The following is a 22,801-nucleotide window of genomic DNA, read 5'->3' on the forward strand; positions in this document are numbered from 1 at the left end:
TGATTAATCTGAGAAAGTGAAGGTAAATCAGAAAGCAAACATGTTTCCATTCTAGAGAATTAAAATTATTCGATAAAATATTCGAACTTCTCTGAAGTTCATCGCAACATTTTCATCCGCAATTTTTTTTTTTATCAAGTCAATGATCGAATTCTTTTCTTAACACGGTGGCTACAAAACTGAACTTCGTGAATTCGCTTGATATCTTTCTCGTCGTCGTTTGTTTCTTCCATTTGTTTCTTCTAGTCAGCTTGTAAAATTTCAAGAAATCTAAGTGCTTGCCTGCAGCACCGTGAGAAACGATCTCATTGCCCTCAATAGTGGTGAACGAGACTTCCGCAGAAGTTAAAAATCTGTCTACAGCGAAATATCCCTATTATCGTAATTAATTCTTGCTAATTAACACGAGAGAGAAACCCAGCAATTTTCCCAAACTATCGAGCAAGCATCAGCAACACCGGGCTCCATCGCCACGAAACGCGTAACTATTGACAGAAACACAAGTCACGTAACACGACGGGCATACATTCCCAATCGAATCACTCATTCTTGAACGTTTCTCCCTTGACAAAGAGGGAGAGAATCTCGGGGAGATAATAAATGGAGAGGTGAAGAGAGAGAGAGAGAGAGAGAGAGAGGAGAGATGGTTTAATTTTAAGCGACAAAGTACGAAGCCGCACCGTGTAAACGAATGAGAACGAGATCCGAAACGTTTCGCAGCGGCGAGGAACGCTTGGATTCGAGCCTAATGGCCCGTTGACCTTTCAGCACCTGTTGATTGTCGTTTATCAACGATTTGCATGCGCAGATTTGCCGGGATCACCTGGCTGCTAAGCGAAACGAAAGGGTTGTCCTCGAGGGGCGCACTGATCGACGCAGCAATCCCCGTAGAATCGTGATGCATCGCGTTATCCCGTGGCTCGCGCCGCGGCTCGAATTTATTGATTTTCGATTCGTGGCCATAGCCTCCTTCTCTCCTGCTCTCTCTCTCTCTCTCTTTTTCTATCTATCTATCTTCCCATCTTTTTTTATCTCTCGTCGGCGGAGTTTCCTCTCGTTATCGGCAAATTGGAGTGCGCGAAAGTTGCGCGGAATTTTTCGTTGACCTCGAGCGAAGGTACTTTGGAGTTTTGTTTCGTTTGAAACCTCGCGGCCTTGAAAAGCACAGAGACGAAGATGTTAATTGACGACAAGTGGCTGTCGTTCGAATGGCGGATGAAGAGGTGCAAGTGAAGAGGGAGCTGAGAACGATTAATGGTTTCACGGCTGGATATGGAGAGATTAAACTCTCACGAAACCCTCTTCGATCGGGATTCGTAACGATTCGGTTTCAAATTAGCTCGTAGCTCGCGGTTTCTTATCGTGGTAAGTATAATTAATCCCTACAACGTTGTGGGATTACATCTCTCCTTTTTACCTCTCCTTGAACGAGACTGTGGCTCCGCGCAGTGTTTCAACGCGGCCCTCGCTTGGGTTTTGCGTCTCGAAACTCACTCGAAGGTCCGACGAAGTTGCTACGTTGTTCGAATTCCTCTTCGAAGTTCTTCGAAGGGTCGGTATTGATTATCGAGACTGCTGGAATGGTAAGGATGTCTGCTTGAATACTTCATGCACGTAATTAGAATGATCGCGAAGCTGTGCGTGATACGGTCAGACAAGAAGGGAGAAGAGAATTTCTTTGGGAATGAAGGCGATACGAATCACAAGTAGGTACGAGAGAGCCAAAAAATTGTGATGTTTTTCGGGTCCGTTATCAAATAAATCTCAAACGTCACAGTCAATTTGCTGGGCGCAGTCCAAAATTATTATTTAGTGCTGATAGCTCTTTAAATTATTCAATTTGAAATATCTACGTAGTTGCGAATTTAACATCACAGCAATTGCAGTGAAAAAATTCGCAAAATAGTTGCTGAATAAAACTGATACCTCAGCTATTTTACGTAATAAAATCACTTCACATTGTTTAATTATATATTGCCTGATTATACAATTACGTATATTGATAATAATAAACATATTAATTATATTCTGTCTAATTGTATAATTATATTTACTGACAACAATAAATATATTAATTATGCAATTTATTTACGGTCATGTGTAAACGGTCTCTCACATCGAAGCCATCTTGCTGTCAAAGATCGAAGACCGATAACAATCAATCCCAGTTCAACTTCCTCTAAATTGTTTCGCTCATTTCTCCTCGTTTCGTATCTTCACGCGGATCAATAAACTGCAAGTAGTAACAGCGCAATAAACAGCAACTGTTGGCGTCACAAAACGTAGAGTGGCGAAAGGTTGAGGTATTCCATGCGATACTAAGCCAGTATGCTATCGTACTACAGATTGACCGTAAAATGCAGGGCACACTCGCAGTGCCAGGGGTGAAATCCAGTCGCAAAAAGCCCTGAAATACGAACACGCCTTACGTCACCTCTCCTCTCCCTCTAATCCCAGCGCAACCAGTGCTGCAATCTCTTCGAAACTGTCGTAATTCGTTTTATCGATACGAACGAAAAAGGTTGTTGGAGCGAAGAGAGCAGGATTTCTAGAGCCGCCGTTATCCCACGAACGAATTATCTCTCGTAAAACACAAGAGTCGATGCACCGCAAACGTTGTTGGCGATATTTCACGAGCTTTACGACGGCTGTTTCATCGCAACATTGTTTTTGCATCGGTCTCCCCTCCCCCCCTCCCCCCTCCCCGTGAAATCTCTTCTTTAGTGTGATTCTTCGCGAAGAAAGTATTTTTTTTTTTTTTGGTTTCTCTTTGTCTTTAATCTTTTTGTAAATATACAACTCTATGTGGAAAATTTCTTTGTTCCCAAAAATCCTGATCTCCCCAGGTTTTGTTCTCGCATTTTACATTCTCGATATTGAACATTTTCATTCGATACCGAATGAAAAGAAAAGTAAATCCATTCGCGTGGCACAATAGAATAGGGATTCTGCGCGAAAAATCTTGTTCGACAGTCCGTATGTATCAATTCTCCCTAACCGTTTCCATTGTTTCTAATCTGTGCTGTTTTCATTCCCAAAATATTTTTAGTCTATTTTATTCGTTTTCAATATCGAACGCACGAAGGGGTGAATTATTTTTTCGCGCCGAAAGAAAGAAAAAGAAAAAAGGGAGTAGAAAGGAAACAAAGGGGTAAAAAGCATTCCGTATCCAAACGTCGAGTCGAATCAGTTTTTATCCTTCGTCGTTTCACATCGCAAGGACACGTTCCGATCGTCCTGAAACACGGAAACTTTATTTTCCCCCGTGCACAAGTTACAAGACGATCCACCGTAGGCGAACAGTTTTGTACACATTTCACTTCACGTTTCACTATCTCAGGAGTAGTGTACTTTCGATCTTTGCGATGCGCTTAACCTTGAGGGGTGAAATGTCGTTTGCATTCTCAGCGCCATTTACTCGGCCACGAATTCGCCCCCCTCCCATTCGAGTCGAGTTGAAAAATAACGACGGGATTAAATTATTTATTTTATCGAGCGGTTCGGTAAGTCGGTGATATCATGTCGCGTGAGAACGGTAAAACAGGGTATAACGTCACCGTGGACTGGCCACGAGGAAACGAAAAGCTCGACGAATGACACGATAGCACACGATAAATAATACAGCGCGACTATGCTCGCCACGCATTTTCGTCGCTGTGCACCCTGACGTATCACGATATCCTATTCCAAAGTGTCAAGATGCCGTCTCCTTTGATGCGAAAGTAATAAAATAATATTATTTTTATGTTGATGGGTACGGCGTTGCATAAAATTTCTGTTAAATCATCCGACAGTTGACAGTCACAAAGGGAGTGGGTGTAATATCTTTAAAATTAAGAAATTTCCTGTATAAGGGACCAACCAATTGAATCAAATAATAAATTAATGAATCAACGCCAGCTAAATCGATTTTAATCACAACCAACTAACATGGAAATGTAATTTAACGCAATTTTCTGATAAAATTCGCAAGAATCATAGAATTTAAAAAATCGCAAAAGGATGTTACGAATTTTTCGTATTGAATATTTATTAATGAATTTGTCAAGAATTCAGGAGATTTTATTTGTAACAACTGGTCTCTAGTCTCTTTAGTAAACTACTTATTAGTAAGTAGTCTCCTAATTAGTGAATAAAAATTATCGTCTCTCCCTCTTCGATTATTATCGTTAAAGTTAATGTAATAAAAGGTCGTTTCTATTGTCGACAGTTGTTCATGATCGATAACTGCGCGGACGATTGGCGGATCGCGATGACCTGGCAGAGGATCGCGCAGATTTCGCTCGAGTTGATAATCTGTGCGGTCCACCCGATCCCGGGGGAGTATTACTTCCTGTGGACGACCAAGCTGGCGAACAAGGGCGGTGACTTCGGCTCGAAATGGGTGCCGTACGACGTCACCCTGTCGCTGCCGATGTTCTTCAGACTCTACCTCATCTGTCGCGTTATGCTGCTGCACTCGAAGCTGTTCACCGACGCCTCGTCGCGCAGCATAGGGGCCTTGAATCGTATTAACTTCAACACCAGATTCGTCCTGAAGACCTTGATGACCATTTGCCCGGGGACCGTGTTGCTAGTCTTCATGGTCTCCTTGTGGATCATCGCATCGTGGACGTTGCGCCAGTGCGAAAGGTAACATAATCTGTAATAATAATACAACGATGATTTTTAATAACGGTAATAAGGTTATTATAGAAATGATATCTCTTTAAGGGATGACGTGAGATGATTGTATATTGTCGATTACTGTTCTTTTCTTTTTTCGAAGAACAGCGATCATCGACGATGAAAACTGGAGGATAGTCGCGTGTGAATATTATCACTGAATTGCAGATTTAAGAATCTAATTTAACAACCACGTGTGTGCGGAATAAGCGTTTTAAAACTGTAAATGTGATTTTCTTCGTATCATTCTTAAGAGATTTTCGTGACGTAAATTTTTGCCATCGCCCCGTGTCTGAAAAAACTAGAAAAACTAAAAAAACTAAAAAAAACTAAAAAATATTTCGAAATTCTTCTTTCTGTTTCCAGTTCCAAACTTTTAATTATTTTCCATTTATCCCACAAGAAGTGAAGAGAAAAAAATACTCGTTTCTCTGATTTCTCCCAATTTCTCGCAGACTACAGAACAGATGAATGAACGAAGCAATAAATGAATTGATCGTACATTTCTCAAGCCACACCGTAACGTACGAACACCGTGAAAATCCTAAACGCAGGACATATACTATAGTGTTCGAGCGTCGAAGAAGGTGGAACGTACGGTCGGTAGTTAAAACGACAATGAAGGATTTACTACGAGGGGGTTGGGATTGCCGAGCCGCGTGTAATTAAATCCTCTTGTAAATAACGAAGGCGATTTAGGGAATCGTAAAGGGCATCGAAACGATCGATCCTGCGGGCCAATATAAGCCTTCGCCAACATCTCGCGCGCGACTAAGCGACCATACCTCCAGATTTTTCCCTTTTCTTCTCCTTCTTCTTCTTCCCTTTTCCGCCATTCTTCCTCGATAAAACCTTCGTTCGACTTTCCTCCCCTCACCCTCTTCACTGATGGAAATGGACCTGTTCCGGCCTTCTACTCGAATAGAACGTCCATCGGTTACATCCGTACTCTTTCTGTCCGTGTGTCTCGCAGTGTCTTCAGCGCTGGATAAAGAGGGGACGAGTGAAATTTTCCTCCATATATATATATATATGTATTGTCGAAGCGTATTCCCTCTCTGTCTCTTTCCATCTCTGTTTCAATCGGTATCCTTCTTAAGAGGTCGATGCCTGCCTCCCAATTCCTCTCCAGCTCGGATCCCGGATGAAATCTTCTGAGAATTTATAACGCCGTCTCGACAAAGAGATCTGGAAAGATTGCGCGAGGAGATTTAAGGGACAGATAGATGTTGTATTAATTAAAATCTGTATCACGTGCGTGAATCTGTGGGAAGATTCTCCGATGTATAGTGTGGTTTGCAGGAAGGATTCGAGTGTTTGTTTTCAGAAAATTTTTGCATACGTGAAGAATATTGAAATTGATAGAGTTTGAAAATGACACGAAAATGATACATGAATTTACAAGATATAACGTGCAGAAAAATATATTAATATTTTTTTTTAATATGGTGCTTTTTAATATAGTATAAAATATTGTATTAAAAAATATTATAATGAATATGAATACTATATATAGTATAAATATACTATTTTTAATGTAATATAGTATATAATATAAAATATATTGATATAATATATTTTTAATATAGTATATTACATTTATAATAGAGTATATTGATACAGTTTCTTTTTCTTCAAGAATAGTGCAAATATGCATTGAAATTTATAGTTATTTAAACATAAACATAATTAAAACACAAGACGTAAGTACAGATAATTTTAGTTGAATATAAATAAATAAATAAATAAATTCTTTCTCCTGAAAACTTGACTCGAATCTAATATCCAAATAATTTGAGAAAAATCGAAATCATATCATCCGCAGAGAACGGATTAAACATCTATTCGTCGTTTGTTCAAAAAAAGAAATTCCTCTTGTGTTTAAAATCTGTAAATCTTTTCCATGGTAACTTTTCCTTTGATTTTCAATCCTCGCTTTTCTCTCAAGTCCCAGACTCTGGAAAATTAGAATTTTAGACACACGAGACCCAAGGTACTCGGCTCCAGGAAACAGACCTTTCTCTCGAGATCCACGAGATTCGCGTGTGTAAAGAGAGCTTTGGCGGATGCTTCCTGCATCTTGCACGATTTCCGTGCGTGGAAAATGGCGATAGAGTCGCAGCCATTCTATTACGATTGTCCTGACATGGACGTAAAGTTCTTAGAAATGCTACTTTCATACAATGAAACAATAACTTGCGAACACTGGGTTTACGTACAGCGCGTATCGTCGAGTAATACCAATGAATTTAGGAAAAATAAATGTTTGAAGACATTGTCGTAAAATAGAAAATCCCTGGAGCAACGAATAATCTCCAAAAGAATTTATAAGAATTCATATTTTTGCAAATAAATTCTAGAAGAACTCGTATTTTTATAGAAGAAAAATAAATAAAAATTTGTTTCACTAACTACATATATACAAAGAATGCTTTACTTAGTTATTTTCTGTATCTCTAAACTTTCCATAAGTATAGAAATATTACAGTCTATTAAATAAGACTGTGTGTTTTAAGACAACTATTGGAACGACTATAAACTTTTTGATATTAACTAAAATTTCATAATCTCTCGAATTGTAAATATGTAGAACCATACTGTGGCTTACATAAAATTACATTTAATTTACATTTTTCAAATGCCAATGTGTCACTGTTTGTACTAGATCGATGTTAGAGATGATTCTTCCAGACATCTAAAAATTAACAATACGTTTCCAAATCGATAATACATGTGCATTTTCAAAATGCACATGGAACTATTCGAAAAATAACGCGACATTATCGATGTTTCAGTCACCAATGCCGAAGCATTTCGTTTTTGAACATTAAGCTGCAACATTGTCACTTTTTTCGGCAAAAAGTAATCTGGTAAATCGCCGTCCTCCTTTCTCCTTTTATGGCTTCGCCTGTCTGATCTAAGTACCTTTAAAGCTGTTCGATGCTTTTAACGATACGAGATGTTACGACCGATAGCTTGACACTTTTTTTTTCAAGCTCTTAAGATTACCCATGTCTTTTTAGCCATCAAATTACACCTCGTTTTTATGGTCAATCTTTACGTTCGACAATAATCTTTTTAATCAGACAATTCCTTCTCCGTGAAACGTGGTAAAAAATATTGGACATATTTCACAAACAATTAGTTTAACAATAACACAATAACACAACTGATTTGAACATTCCCTCAATTTAATTTTCGTTGACACGTTTTCATCATCGATTTACTAATTCTATTTTATAAAATCTCACGTTACAATTACAATTTCGATAATGTCGAAATAAATTATAGGTCGTTTTAATTATACAGTGCAAAATCATCGATCACAATATATTTCACCAATTTTATCGTCTTACACGCTGCGAAACATTCTAATCCCTGTCCGTGTCTTTCCCCCGCCTCGACTAGAAGGTATTACAATTAATAGTGCAAGAAGTTCTACGAAAGCAGCCACTCGACTGCGTTTCCTGCCTCCATTTATCCCCCGTTTGAGGCGTGCAACGTCCCACGCTCCATTTCGGAAATCCTACCACCTCGTCCCATCGTTTCAATTATTTCAAGTGGGAATCGCACTTTCGGCAAAAACACCTCATCAACGTAACCCAATTACGCGCCTTAATGCCGACAGGTAATTAAAAAAAGGTGCTGCAATTGGCAAAGTGAAATGGGTGAAATTACATTTAACGGCGTTACAAACTGGAAAAGTCGCCTTTGGCTCGAACAAAAATGGAAAAGTCCTCTAGAGACGGAGATAATTATTTGACAAGTTAACTGAAAAGGAATTTGCGGCGAAGCGTTAACGTATTATTTAACGCTTGTTGAACTAATCCAGATAAATAGAACCCACGCGTTTTATTTTCGGAATGATTAAAAGCTTGCAGGAGTTTTCGACGAAATGCGTGAAAATAATTTCAGGTTCTCTATTCCTTTGAGTTGCTAAAAATGCTACAAACTCTTTTGGTAACGTTAGAACGTTAAAACGTTACAACTGTGAGATCAACGTGTTTCAGATATTTTTAATTTTCCTCGTGAAAATGTATCCTTTGCACGAATCACGCATTGAGATGACGAAAAATACTATTATCCTTCCTATTTAACAGAGGTGTGCGAGAACCCGAAATATCAGATCGAGTCAGGAACATGAAATTTTTTCGGGATCGGGACGTGTACCTAAAAATTTCGAGATTCTCGAAAGAGTCGGGATTCCCGAAAGAGTTGTGATTTGGGAAACAAGCTTAAATAATTCGTTAAACCCGTCTTCAACTGTATCGAAAGGTCGCAGATCTAGAATCATCATTCGAGCAATTCCTTCTGTTATATCTTTTGGCTTAACAATCTTTCGCGTATCATTTTGTACATGCGACAAATTTTATATCGATTCAGTTTCTTTTCTAGCACATATACTAATGTTTGAATGCATATGCTTCAAATGGCGCAATAAACCAGTAGTATTTGCTTACCTAATTTTAAATTCATGGTGACAATGCGTGCATTCTGTCTTTGTATCGTCTTTTTCTTGAAAATGTTCCCAAACAGAGCTTCTCTTTACCTTCTTCCTTTGCACAATATCTTCTGCACTACTTCCTGCTACCACAACTTTACTCTCACTATCACTCGACGTTGGTTTTAAAGATTTTCAGTCTTTATTAAATTCACACAGATTTTGAAATATACGTCTGACCTCCCCGAGTTTCTCAGCGATACTGCTCAACAGCGTACATAATATCCAAATGCTAAGCACGCAGTCACACGTTCGTATACCTCAGGTCACACGATTCTTAGAATCCGTGTTTCCAATAACTTCACTGGCAGAAGAAATTGAACTGTGTATATACATATTTTGTAGGCTGTTATACAGCACTGCAGAATAGTTCCGACCCGTTCCCGATATTTTCGGGTTCTCGCACACCTCTACTATTTGAACAAATTTTTACAATACTGTACTAAAAATTTTTACTTTACTATAGTCTTTTCCATTAAAAAGAAAAAAAAAAAAATACGCGAGGGCGAACATGCAACAATATTATATATTATAAAAAAATTATTTTAAAAAAATATACTTTAAATTTACTTTACCATAGTCTTTTCTATTAAAAAAAAAGAATACGTGAGGGCGAACATGTAACAATATTATATATTATAAAAATTTTATATATTATAAAAAAATTTACTTTAAAGCAGTACGATCCTCTCCGATTTTATGTGACCGCGGCGATAAAATTTCTCACTTTCACTTTACACGAAAAGCAACTTTCCTGAGAATATCCTACGTGCAAGCCAAACGTCCAACAAATCTTCGAAATCTTCGACCAGCCGAAAGAAGTAAAAAACCGAAGAAGCGAAATTAAAACGCGTCGTACCGTGCCGAAATTATAAATCCGCAAGTAGGGAATATCGAGTTGACGAATTTGGACGGATCTGCCGTGAGCAAAGTCAACAGGGATCGTGTCCCAGACAGAAGCGGTAAAAGAGATCTCGCCTCTAAAAGGAATCTGCTGTAACACCGGCTGTCCCATTAGAAGAGCTCGGTTTAACGAGCCGGATTAGACGGCGCGCGTGTTATTTTGATGTTTCATTCCGGTTAACGATTTCCAATAATGAATTCCGTGAATCGGAGGGAAGGGCACGTTCGTAACGAATGAATTAAAAATCGGCACTGATATAGGTCGCATTGTCGTAACAGTCGTTAGCCTTTCGGAACTTCCTGCTCTACAGGAGGAGAGAACGATTTCGTTCGAGCGGATGCACGCGTAATTCGCTTTTTAATTCGAGTCCCTCTTGTCATGCAATTACAAACGTACGCGTGCGGTTTAACCGTTTAACGAGAGCCGAGCAATTGGCCAATTAAGCGATTAAAAAGATTGTGAGATAGGACAATCGCGGTAATGAATAGGTAGCGTCGTTATTAATTTCTAGTAGTTTAGACAATTGTAGAAAGGAATAGAGCATAGCATTGCAATCAGACAGTAATATACGCTCGTGAGACTGTACACTTGTGACAGATTTTCATGAGTATATTATGTAATAACATTTTGAAATTTTTTTAACACTGCCATGAGATGAACCACATGAACTTACAAAGTATTGTGCACGATGATGAAAATATACAGACTGCATCTATACAATATGAAAAATATATTGTAGATCCAAAAAAAAAGAAAGAGAAATTTAACAGTACACGCTTTTACGATATAAAGATGTTCGTAAAATTATAGATAGATATAACATCATAAGGATATTAGTAAATTAATAAATTAATTATTTTGTTATCCAAATTATTATTTTTATAATTTTAATGTTATTGCTTTTGTCAAAAATTTGCTTTAATAAAAAAAAATTTTTAAATTATAAAAACTTCTCTTTGATATATAATCTGAAATTATTTTTAAAATATTAAGTATTTATATTCATATTAATTTATATATTGCAAGTTTATTTCTATCAATAAATTATTGTTCAAATGTTAATTTAGTTTTTGAAAGGATTTACTATGTCACAAAAGATAGAAATTCATTTACATGAATAATGAATAACAACATAAAGATATGGAATTGTACGAACATATCTACTCCAAAACTGAAGAATTTTTAGTTGTAGAAACGTGTTACTTGACAAAAAGAAAAAAGAAACTTATTTATAAGCTAATCCATGAAAGTTAAATAATTAAATATTTTACTGGACAAAACTGAATTACAAGCTGACTATAAATTAAATTACAAGCTAAAACGACAAATTACAAACAAACTAATTTATAAGCTGACCTATGAAGGTTCTTTATAATTAAAAATTATCCTAACATTTTTAAACGAGAGTGTATAGCCGAAGAAAAGTAAAGGAATGTACAAAATTTTTCTTTAGGTGATTTTAAAAGAACATTTTCAGCTTGTTTAAGTGATGTTAGAATTGCCTTTGCGTCGTGAATAATTTCCACGTTGAGCCATAATCTCTTGGCTATATTTACGTAACTTTAAAAATTTATATAGAGAAAAAATATTTTTATGTGATATGCATCGTTATGTAAAGTACGTTTTTACATTGGCGTGCATCAATAATAGCAGGAAAATACAATTTATCGAGTGCTATTGAAGGAAAGGTAAATAGCGCAAAGTGGAAGTAGATTGAAGCCGTCTATGATCAGACGCGTGACTCGCGTGACTTCAACGACACTCGTCTTCCGTAACGTTCCCTCTCTCTCTATAGTATTTTTAAACTATCTTAACTTAATTAGAGTTCACCAAGTAAAGTTTCTTTCGTACGACGAATCTAAGCCATCAAATATTTATCTACTTGAACATTTTTCCTGCCACTAAACTATAGATACTCGTTTCATTTTTAACATTTGAAACTTTCTCTTCGCAGAAATGTTCTTAAATTAAATAATGGCAGTGATTCTAACTCATGGCGAAAAGTAAAAATGTGTTATAAAATAATGAGTGATGCGACGTGCGCAACATCTCAAACGATATTTCGCAACGAAATCGGAGAGATTGTAGTCGAGATTGTTATATCTAACAACGAAATCTCGCCGTGATTGCGAATAAAATTGCCCGAAAGGCCATAAAGTACATTAATGAAACATCTAACCGCTGAGAGATGCAATTATTGTATTGTGTTTGCCGGAGCCTCGTTTGAGAACGTCGTACTAATATTTTATCCTGTTTTCCGTTCTGCGGCGGCAGGTTTCACGACGAGGAGCACGCGAATCTCCTTAATGCTATGTGGCTCATTGCTATCACGTTTCTGAGCGTCGGTTTCGGTGACATCGTGCCCAACACGTACTGCGGTCGAGGTATAGCCGTTTCTACTGGAATAATGGTAAGGCCAAGATCCAAAGTTTAATATAGAAATTCTCGCGGGATTTGCATGCACCTATCGCGTTTCTCGGGGGAAGGGGAGGAGTAGGGGCTACGCCAGAAAAGAAACGTTTATTAAACATTTTCAGCTGAATCTCACGGTCTCTCGCAATAAATCTTCAAGTGCAACGCGCGTCTACCGCGTTTCTCTAAGGGCAGCATGTTGGGAAAGAAACGTTATTAAACCCGTCTTGGGTTCCACGATTTCACAGTTCCACCGCAGTTTTCGACGGAGAAAATTTGCAGTCTCTCGAGACACGAGAAAACACGAGAACACGCTGTAACATTTTTCGTTAAAAAAAAACAGTCGAGATTCTGAATATTCAATGAGAAAAGAAAATACAGTCGAACGCGTGGTTTACATTTCTGAAGATAACTCCGAAACGATTGTATTTCGCTCGACTATAATGAAAAGCGGTATCTGTTGAAGATTCAATTTGTAGCAAGTCGGCGTAAACTTTTTACAGCTTCGGCCATTAACCTTTTAAACGACGATACTTTACGGTACAATTACTGCTTTTCTTAATTATGTTTACTACGACCTGTTTACGGGCAATAATTACGTAATTACATTTACCTTCCCTTGGCAAACGGCAAGTTTATTTTTTAATTTAAAATACGTTCTATGTAGGAACAAGAAAGTTTTGCATCTTTGTACTTGTGCATTTAACGCCAAAATAGTCGAACTGAAAAACTTGCGATTTCTCACGGAAAATTTTGCAGACTTCTAATGATTATTTTTTTAAAAAATAATCTTTTCGTGAAATATATGGACATAGAACAACGGCTGAAAGCTTGTTCCCGCGTTGCATTCATTTTTCTTTTGAATAGTTCCTCCGGATAGGAACTTTCAACTTCAAATTAGATTAAATCGAACACCTCGACTTTTAATTCTTAGAATGTAAATTCAAAATTATGATAAGATGTCGATAAAATCCGTGTGTCAAGTTCACTTGACATAAAATCCAGCAGGTTTCGACGGCAGAGAAACAGAAAGAGAGCGAGAAAGAGAAAGAGAGAGAGAAGCAAGATGTTATCGATCGCAACATCGCGCCAAGTGCAGTTACGATGCATTCGGAGCGACACTTTGTGACGATAAACGTGACAGCCGGTCTAATCTCTCCATTGGGAATGCGCCTGGTTCCTTATTGTTACTGTGTTCTCTGCCTGATGCTAATTCACCGAGAGAGTGAGCCTCGTAGCCGCGAATCGTTAACCAATTTGGTGGTCGTGGCCAATTTTCCGTGAAATTTCGCTTGATGAACATGCACGAGTACGGTCCGGCAATGTTCCCGTTTATCACCTTGATTCTCATTTGCTTGTACGCTCGATGATTCTTTCCAAATTGATCGTGTCCAGAGGCAATTCCGGGGCTTAGACGAATTTACGAGAATCGCGTAGAATAATACTTCTTGGAACAATAATACATCCTGATCTTCCACTTTACGGCAACATCTTATTTGCATCGAAATTTTAATGTATTATTTTCTCTTATTACAGTGTATTTATAGCATTTGTTAATTTTTAACATTTGGGTTAAAGTAGAAAGTTACGGTCCATTAAAATTTTTTTTTTTTTTTTTGCCCACAAGAGGAACAAAATTTCAGTCGCAAATGATCAAACTTTTAATTCCAAACGAGTCAACAAATCCTTTCTGTACTATGGGAAATGCTTAGTCGCAAATTCGACTAATCGTATCGTGAAGAGTTTTATTTCCCCGGTTTCTTTTTCCAAGATTTTCTATCATTTAAAAATACGCCGCTTGTACTTTGAAGCATTATGAATGCAAAACGGTTTGAAATTCTCATTACTTATACAGATGTATTGTCAGAGTCTAAGAAATTCGTAGCATGATACCCGAGAAAAATTAATTACTAGATTTAGAAAAAATGGTCCTCTGCAGGGCAATATGGATAATTCGTGGCCGGAATTCGTATCACGTTCGCATCCCTCAGGTGCGTAGGAAAACAGATTACACGTATAATGATGGAATCAAATAAGTGAATACAGTTCTAACGACAGGAAAAAGGGATGATTGCCCTTAATCAGGGCGAAATACCCCTTGTTCGTGATCAGAATTTCTTATTGGTCACGTGGAAACTTCGTCAGCCAAGGGACAGAAACTTTTATCAGCGGACGGACACGTGAAACATTTTCTTCGTTACAGAAAATAAACTTTATCTAGGATGTTCCAACGATCATGGTACAATCGACAATATAGAAATAAAATTTTTCCATTTAATTTTCTCCCAATTTTCTACGTGCGTACCTGCTAAATTTTCAAATTTAATCTTCCCGGGAATGAAGCACCCGGACAATTTTTTTCATCGTGCATTTTTTTTTAAATTTATTTTCGTACGTAGAACGATTTGGCTTCATCCACTGCGAACGCAACTGAACGCTAGTGTACTCGACAAATTTTCAAACTGGATTTTCTTCCGTCACGAATGAAAAATCTACGTTTTTCCTACCTTTACGCTGTAATTGCTGAATAAAGTAACTTGAAACGCGATGAAATTTCATCCACTTACGGTAAAGTGGAATTTGTTCCTCCCCGAGGAAGTCTTTTCGGCTGAAGAATCGGTCAATTTGAAAACTTATTCGATAAAAATCTATCGGCAGCCATGCCGCGTTTCCGTTAGTTAGCAAACAGTCGCAAACGAGCAATAGTCGGGGGAAAAACTGTGAAATTCGGTTTACCCAGAGTCCCTTGCTCCCCCGATGAAATTTTGTAGAGAAAATAACGTCAAGTCGAAGTAATTTCCTGAGAGAAGTCTTTTACTTAGGGAACGTGACGTCCTCGTAAAATTGTCTACGTGCAAGGGGTTGAAAGGATAAAGCTACCACTTTTCGATATTACGAAAAAAGGAAAAGCTTCTGTAGCCTCCTATTTATATAAAAATCAAATATCCTTTAATTCTCTGTAATTTCATTTACTCGTAGACTGCAAATTTACGCATTTTTCCCAACAATGATCATTTAATTATATCTTTAATTATATTTAACTGTTTAATAATTACGTAGTGAAAATTCTCAATTATTAGAGATGTAATTTTTCGAAGAGAGGCATTGATTAGACAAACGTTGCATGCGCGTCGGCTTTCGCGTTTACAGATAACGGTAACGATAACTAACAATTTCGTTCGTTCAATTCATAAATGAGAGAATAAGTTTCGTAATTAAACATAGTGTGCATAGTTTCCAGTTCACAGGTACGTTTGACGGTGTTTTTAGGGCGCCGGATGTACGGCCTTGCTGGTGGCGGTTGTTTCCCGGAAGCTCGAGCTCACCAGGGCGGAGAAACACGTTCATAACTTTATGATGGATACGCAATTAACGAAAAGGGTAAGACACATCTGCTCGCGAAGATTATTATCATAAGTAGATGCCTCGATGGAATTAATTCTCCGTGAGGAACAGGTTATCCACATTGTCCATAAAAAAGCTGAGTTATTCATATTTACGGCTAATTTCTTTCTTTTTTTTTTTTCTAGTCTAGGTTTTTAAACAAAAATGTAAAAAAAATTTGAACGAAGTCTCTGCCATATTGTACAATAAGTTTTTAAATTAAATCTTTAAAAGATTTTTCAGGGGGAATAGAAACTTGTCTCGAAAAATTCGCGAATGAAATTTCGCTCGGAGGATAAACGGCCGACATTATCTAAAGGAATAAATAACACGTTGCACGAACAACCTTGAAATGCTTGTTATTTGTCAGAAATAATTAATGAAACGTGTTTTGTTTGAATTTTGTACGGCGAGTGAACAGATTGCTTTGCGAAATAGATAACTGTTTTAATATTCCCTATAAATTCTGAGGTGAATATTTTCTGCTCGTCAATGAAGATAGGAAACAATCTATCAATCTATAAAAATTCGAACGAGAGAGCAGGAGATTAAAAAGTTTTAGATAAAAAAAATTTCAGTCTCTAATCTAATCTTCGTTGAAAATTTCCCTGAACACTACTTAGTTTCTAACATTTTCAAGTGTTGTTTACTTCATTCTTCGAAGTAAGAAATTGAAAGTTTAACAAACTAAAGTTTCGCTTATATATATTGCGATATTCTCAGAGATCAATACACTTTTATTTTTAACGCAGATTACTTTACTTGGAGTACTGTGAGGCACGAGAAAGAAACTTCAATGGAATCTATCTTCTGTAACTTTTTCTCATCCATTGAATCTTTGAAGCTTTAATCGAACTTCTCGAGAATTTTAATCTTCCAATAGTAATTCACTCTTCTGGTTGTAGGACACTCTTTTTCTTTTCAATAATATATATATATATATATATATATCAATAATATTTATATTTCGTATATTGCTCCAAAGAAAATATAGTTAGAATTCGAGACTAAATTTATCGAAAAGGGGATAAATTTATCGTTTAGTTAGTAATTTAGCTAAAGCACGTTAGTTAATATTCAAATAAAATTCGTAACAACGAAATTGACCGACTCTCATCGAATATCCAACATAGATGAAGTGTGGACACGGGCTAACGTGAATTTACTTCTATTGAAGGAGCAAATCCCGCAAACAATTGCGAATGATTACGAGTATCTGTTCGCCGAGTAATATTCATACATTTAGAAAACTTATTGTCTGTGTTTGTACAAATTCGACGAAAACTATTCGACATTCTGTTAATCGAGGACGTACGCTCATGAATATACATACGTACATATGTGGTGAATATTTGAAGATGAATATATTCGTGAATTTGCAAATGTTTGCAAAAATTAAAAACAAGAAAGTTTCAAGTGACAATAATTTTTATATCCCTTTCTCTCTAATTTTTAATGAGTGGGCACATCAAGTAAAAAATGGAGGTATTATTATATATAATATAATGCAAACTGACTATTTGGAGTGGATAAAATCTTAATTATGAAAAAAAATATAAAATTCTTTATCTGATTTCTGATGAATAATCGGATGATCAACATATTTGCTGACCGATCGCAAAATTTTCAACAAAGTTGAAACCTTAGTAACCTATATTATAACCTATATTTTTATGTACAGATTTAACTCCAGCAATAAAATAAGTTCCATCTATGAGAGATAGCCTTTTGCTACTAAGAGATTTCGCTTTTTCGCTCTTTCGAAGTGTCCACGATCGCGAACGTATTTCACAAAAATCCACGCTGGCTATCTACGATCTGTATCGTTTGTTCTGTCCAGTTCCATTTAACCACTCAGCTCAAGCAAGCATATCAGAGTTTCGACAACTGGACGTATTGACGTTGACCGACACGAATCTTTCGGAACACAAGAGGCGCCAGTCTTGTTTCCAGGCCGGGCGCGAGACGAGCAGATCGTCTAATGTATCATTGTCATTTCTACCCCGTTCTCGATCGATCGACCGAGCATCGGGCAAGGGGCATCGCATCTTAAGAGGCAAGCACTGCCTCGATCTTCTACCATCACAGCGGACCGAGAGATATGAAAAATGACAAGCCAGAAACCAGACCTCCCTATCGATGGTTACTTGAAAAATCGATTCGTCCTTTCTTCCCACGATCTAGGACATTTCGTTTCCATCTTCGATCAACTCTGACCGATGGGTTTTCGATATTTTCGAGGAAAAATACGTTCTTTCCCGGGGGGGAGGAGGAGGAGAAACTTGATGAGGCAATTAACGATAGAGAATGTATTTCAAGCTAGCGATATTTATAAAGTATTCAATCCACTCGCAGTCGACAAGCGGCACACAAACGACAGCCGTCTCGTTCTTGCCTCTCGATCGAAGACTCTAACCGCGATGAATTAAACAACAGCTCGTGATATGTATAAACCACAGAAATATCAAAGAGTAACGCTGGACGATACTGCTGGTTACATCTGTCAATCCAAGTATGGAAATATTATGTAATATAAGGAATGTGAGGTACATAATATTACGTGGAAACAGTATAGATCATAAAATCAGTATCGATCGTTTCAAAATGTGATTGGAGATACTTTTTGGACAACTGAGATTCACTTTTGACGTCTTCGCGTTTCTTCCTGTCTCTTTCAAATGTTATCTTTCTGTCAGTATTATCCATCAGTCGCTCGTGAAAGATTTACAATTTTTGTCTAGTTACTTTCAATTTCAACTATTTTTATAAAATACTCATCACGTCGTGCAATTTTTTTGCCGTAAGTCAATTTGTATATTCTTTCGATTTTTCACCCGTTGTATAACAAAAATTTGTTTCCAACTACGTACTACATCAATGTATGTATGTTAAAAGATTAATTTACGTAATCATTGATGGAAAACCGTGTTGCCGATATTTTCGAGATAATTCGTTCCTGATTCCATCATTCATCGAGATAAATACCCTCTCAATCGATTATTGGAAATTACCGCATTCCATTGGTTTGGTTTATCGCTACCTCGAGATATTGGATTTTTGTCCAATTAACCATGAACGAGGGAAACTGCTCGCAAAAGGTCTATTAGAATGCGCTTTTCAAAAAGTTCTTCTTTCAATTTTCCCAAACGCAATATGTGTAAAATATGATTGGTGTTGTCTAGTTTGCGTTTTGAGAAATTGCTTGAATTCTGTGATTGGTTTGGCCAAATTGATTTAGAAACAGTATAACGTATAAATGAAGAGTGTATGAATGGTTAAGGAAGAAGATTGCAATGTCAATTATAACGAGGTTATTTTAACTTTGGTACGTTAACGTATAAAAAGAATTGCAAAGCGTTTCAGAATTTAATTACGACTTTACGTGTCAGAAAAACCAAAAAATTTTCAAATAATTCCTTTTCTATTTGTCTCGATACTTGTCAACTAACGATAATTTTATAAAAATCAAACATGAAAAACGACGAAGGAAAACAGAGAAACACTGAAAGGATATTTTTGAAAAATATACAAATTCTATTTTTATTTGTGCCCGAAAATCTATTGATAGTTGCCAAAATAAAAAAAAAAAAAACAAACAGGAAAATAATTTTTCATGTGGAAAACACCAGGATCAGTATTTTTTTTTTTTACAGAACTGCGATATTTCAACTACGATTTCACTGAAATCAAACTACACGGCGATAAAAGAAAGCAACCTGTAATTTGTCATTCATTTAAATATCAAGAATATATATATATATATTTTTTTTTCTTTTTTTCAAAACAATTTCTCTTATATTTGCCCGTAGTTTCGTTCATTTTATTTATTTACCTGGTGTTTTATTTCGATCGTAATTCTCGGGAAATCGAACATCAGGTCGATAAAAGTAAACAGGAAAGGAAACTTGTTGGTCAAAACGCGGAATAACGAGATCGGTTATGTTTCAGTTGAAAAACGCCGCGGCAAACGTGTTGCGCGAGACGTGGCTAATTTACAAGCACACTCGGCTGGTGAAGCGTGTCAATCCGGGACGTGTTCGAACGCATCAGCGGAAATTTCTGTTGGCTATATACGCGTAAGTCGATGCACACATGAAAACACACACACACACACACACACATATCGGCACTTTGATTCGACACCATGTAACTCTCTCCTCGTCATTCGTAATATCAAACTTTTCAGGCTCAGGAAAGTGAAAATGGATCAGCGAAAATTAATGGACAATGCTAACACCATCACGGATATGGCCAAGGTACCAGCACGCAAGTAACTTCGAATCCAATTAAACTTCCTTAGGCCCTCGAGCCCTCTGTCGAATGAATTGTATCGATCAGCTTTTATACGCGTCTGCAAACAAGCTGTTCGTTTGGCGACCTCCATCCTGGCGCAACGCGATGAAAAAAAACATTGTTCCCCTGGCGGCTTGTAACAATGCTGTCCGTTCCAATCTGTTGTTCGTTAATCTTCATTCATTTCAAGTTTTCAATTGTCCGCGCTACGGCGCGGCGTGACTCGCGGTTGTGCCCGTTGATCTGTTATTGCCGACGATTGCGATCGCCTGAGGTCGTTAAATTGGAATATCCTTCGCGACGGGATTTACGAAAGAGTCGACACACGTATGTACATAATTCTGAATCGAAGTTTCTAAACTGTTCCTTCCCTAAATCTACGATTGCATCGAACGATTCTGATAAACGAGCTGCTCAGAAATCATATCGATCAACTGCGTAAATTCAGTCGTTCGAACGTCTCGACGAGGTTTGGTTTCTGACCGGTTCGCACGTTCGTTCGAACCCCGAAGAATTAACTCCGCTTGATGATTGCCCGAAACAGACGCAGAACACAGTGTACGAGATCGTGTCAGACATGAGCACGCGTCAGGACGCCCTGGAGGAACGTTTGGTAGGGCTGGAAGAGCGGTTGATCGGCCTAGAAGAGAAACTGACCGGCCTGCAGGCGCAGCTGGAACTGTTGCCAGAGGAGCTGACCAGGTGCTTGGCTCAACACGCCGAGCGTCTGGAGCAAAGGCGCAACTTCCTCCATCCGGACACCGCGGTCGCGATGGCGTCGACCGGTAGCGGCGGTGGTGGCGGCGTCTCAACCGGTAACAGCCTGTCGATGGGCATCTCCGTGTCTGCTCATCATCCTCTGGCCAACCTTTCGAACTCGCTGCCACACTCAAGGAGCGTGCCAAGCGCGCCCAGCACCACTTCCCTTCATCCGTGGCCGGCTAGCTCGATCCTGCCGCCAGTTTCGAGCCGTACGCCCCACTTGGTGCCAGAGACCGGAAGGCATCACAGTCTGGCACATTCCACGGTGGCTACGACCACCACCTCGCAGTCAGCCACCAGGCTCACCTCGCAATCTGGAATGGGAGGGCTGGGCAACAGCCAGGGGTCCGACACGTCTCCACACAGCTGAGTCTCGTCTTTGCAGCCGCAGCACTCGTATTAAACAAAAAAACGGGACGCCCGTCGATGTGAAAAACGACGAACGACGTCCTGAAAACGACGTTCGCGTGTCGTTGAGTTCCTCTACTGCGAAGTCCAGTTCTCGCTGTCTGTAAAATCTACGTCTTTTCTGTCCGTTTGCTAAACTCTTTCGGGGATAGGAAGTCTCTTCAGGTCCATTTTCAGGTGTACTGTGTACTTTCATGGTTGGTTGATGATGGTCCGCATGGTCGTGAGGCGACATCGATGCTCGAGTACAAGCGTGAACAGCGATCCACCGTCTTTCATCAACCGAGTTCAGTTTCCTGATTTTTAACTTGGGAAACCACGAGTATGAGATCCTGCGGGGGAATCTGAACGAGCGTTCCACTCTCGTGCAGACTGCCCAGAAGGTTCAGAGTCAATCCCGAATGTACTTGAACGTCTCGATATCTGTATCTCTCGCGGCTAATTCGAATGTCCATTTATTTTAGTTGCGTCGAATCGATACGCGATAACAATACCGGACTTTGACATTTCCATTTCGGGCGAAATTAACGAAGCCTCGCGGCCATCGCTGACTAAACCTGGCTCGCCTACTTTTATAGCCGCGGGATTGAAACGAAAGTCTCGCAGTAGCATCAACAACGGGTCCAATCCTCTTCCCGATCGACAGTGTTTTCTTACGTCAAATGATGACCAAAAAGAAAAAAGAACAAAAAAAAAAAAAAAGAGAAAATAAGAAAGTAGTACTAGAGAAGAAAACTGTAGACGAACGCGCGACAAGAAGGAAGATCAATCGAAAGGGAGGGACTCACGTACGCGGGCGTCCTCTTCCAATCGCTGCGAGCTGCTCCCCTGCCCAACTTGCGTGCCTGAAAACTTTTTTCTTAATATTTAAATATATATTCGACACACACACACACACACATACACACACACACACACACACACGAACTCCATCTTATCTCTGTATACCTCGTGAATGAAAAAAAAAAAGAAAAAAGGAAAACAAAGGAGAAAGAAGAAGAAGAAGGGACGCGAACAGGCAGAAACAGGTGTGTTTAACATTTTACGTGTAACGTGCGTGGAGAACGTCTCCCCTCGTTCGAGGACAAGGGTGGCTCTTAAGCTGGACGAGCGTACAGCGAACACCTCACAAAGAAACAATTTCCATCGAGTTTACAAGGGGAACTATATACACCTGTTATATATATATATAAAAAAAAGAGAGAGACAAAAAAAAAAGAAAGGGAATAAACACGTACGACACTGTGTTCGTTTACGCGAATTTCCGTTTCGCTTTAGATTCGCGTGCGAGAGGGTGGCACACAAGACAGCGCGTAACATTTTACAAGTATTTTAAACGATACACGCGTAGATAAGTTTCCAAATGAATCTCCAGTTTTTTAATCGTTTCGGCTCGAAAACGAAACGTCCAACCGTATCTTATCTCGCTATCTTCTCCTGTTCGCGAGCTGACCCCTACGTTTTCCGCTAGT

The 22,801-nt window shown here is 38.4% G+C and overlaps 1 protein-coding gene across 1 annotated transcript in view; it reads left to right on the plus strand.

The window, feature by feature from the left end:
• Positions 1-22,317, plus strand: part of LOC122538404 (small conductance calcium-activated potassium channel protein-like) — a 53,757-nt gene extending 31,440 nt beyond the window's left edge. The window contains exons 4-9 of the mRNA XM_043672440.1: positions 4,211-4,632; positions 12,345-12,480; positions 15,753-15,863; positions 19,815-19,942; positions 20,053-20,122; positions 20,704-22,317. Coding sequence (XP_043528375.1) covers positions 4,211-4,632; positions 12,345-12,480; positions 15,753-15,863; positions 19,815-19,942; positions 20,053-20,122; positions 20,704-21,291 — 1,455 coding nt within the window. The 3' untranslated portion in view covers positions 21,292-22,317. The remainder of the gene's footprint in view (positions 1-4,210; positions 4,633-12,344; positions 12,481-15,752; positions 15,864-19,814; positions 19,943-20,052; positions 20,123-20,703) is intronic.
• Positions 22,318-22,801: the final 484 nt, after the last annotated feature.

The sequence above is a fragment of the Frieseomelitta varia genome, unplaced genomic scaffold, assembly GCF_011392965.1.
Source record: "Frieseomelitta varia isolate USP_RPSP 00005682 unplaced genomic scaffold, Fvar_1.2 scaffold_994, whole genome shotgun sequence".
Taxonomy (NCBI): Eukaryota; Metazoa; Arthropoda; class Insecta; order Hymenoptera; family Apidae; genus Frieseomelitta; species Frieseomelitta varia.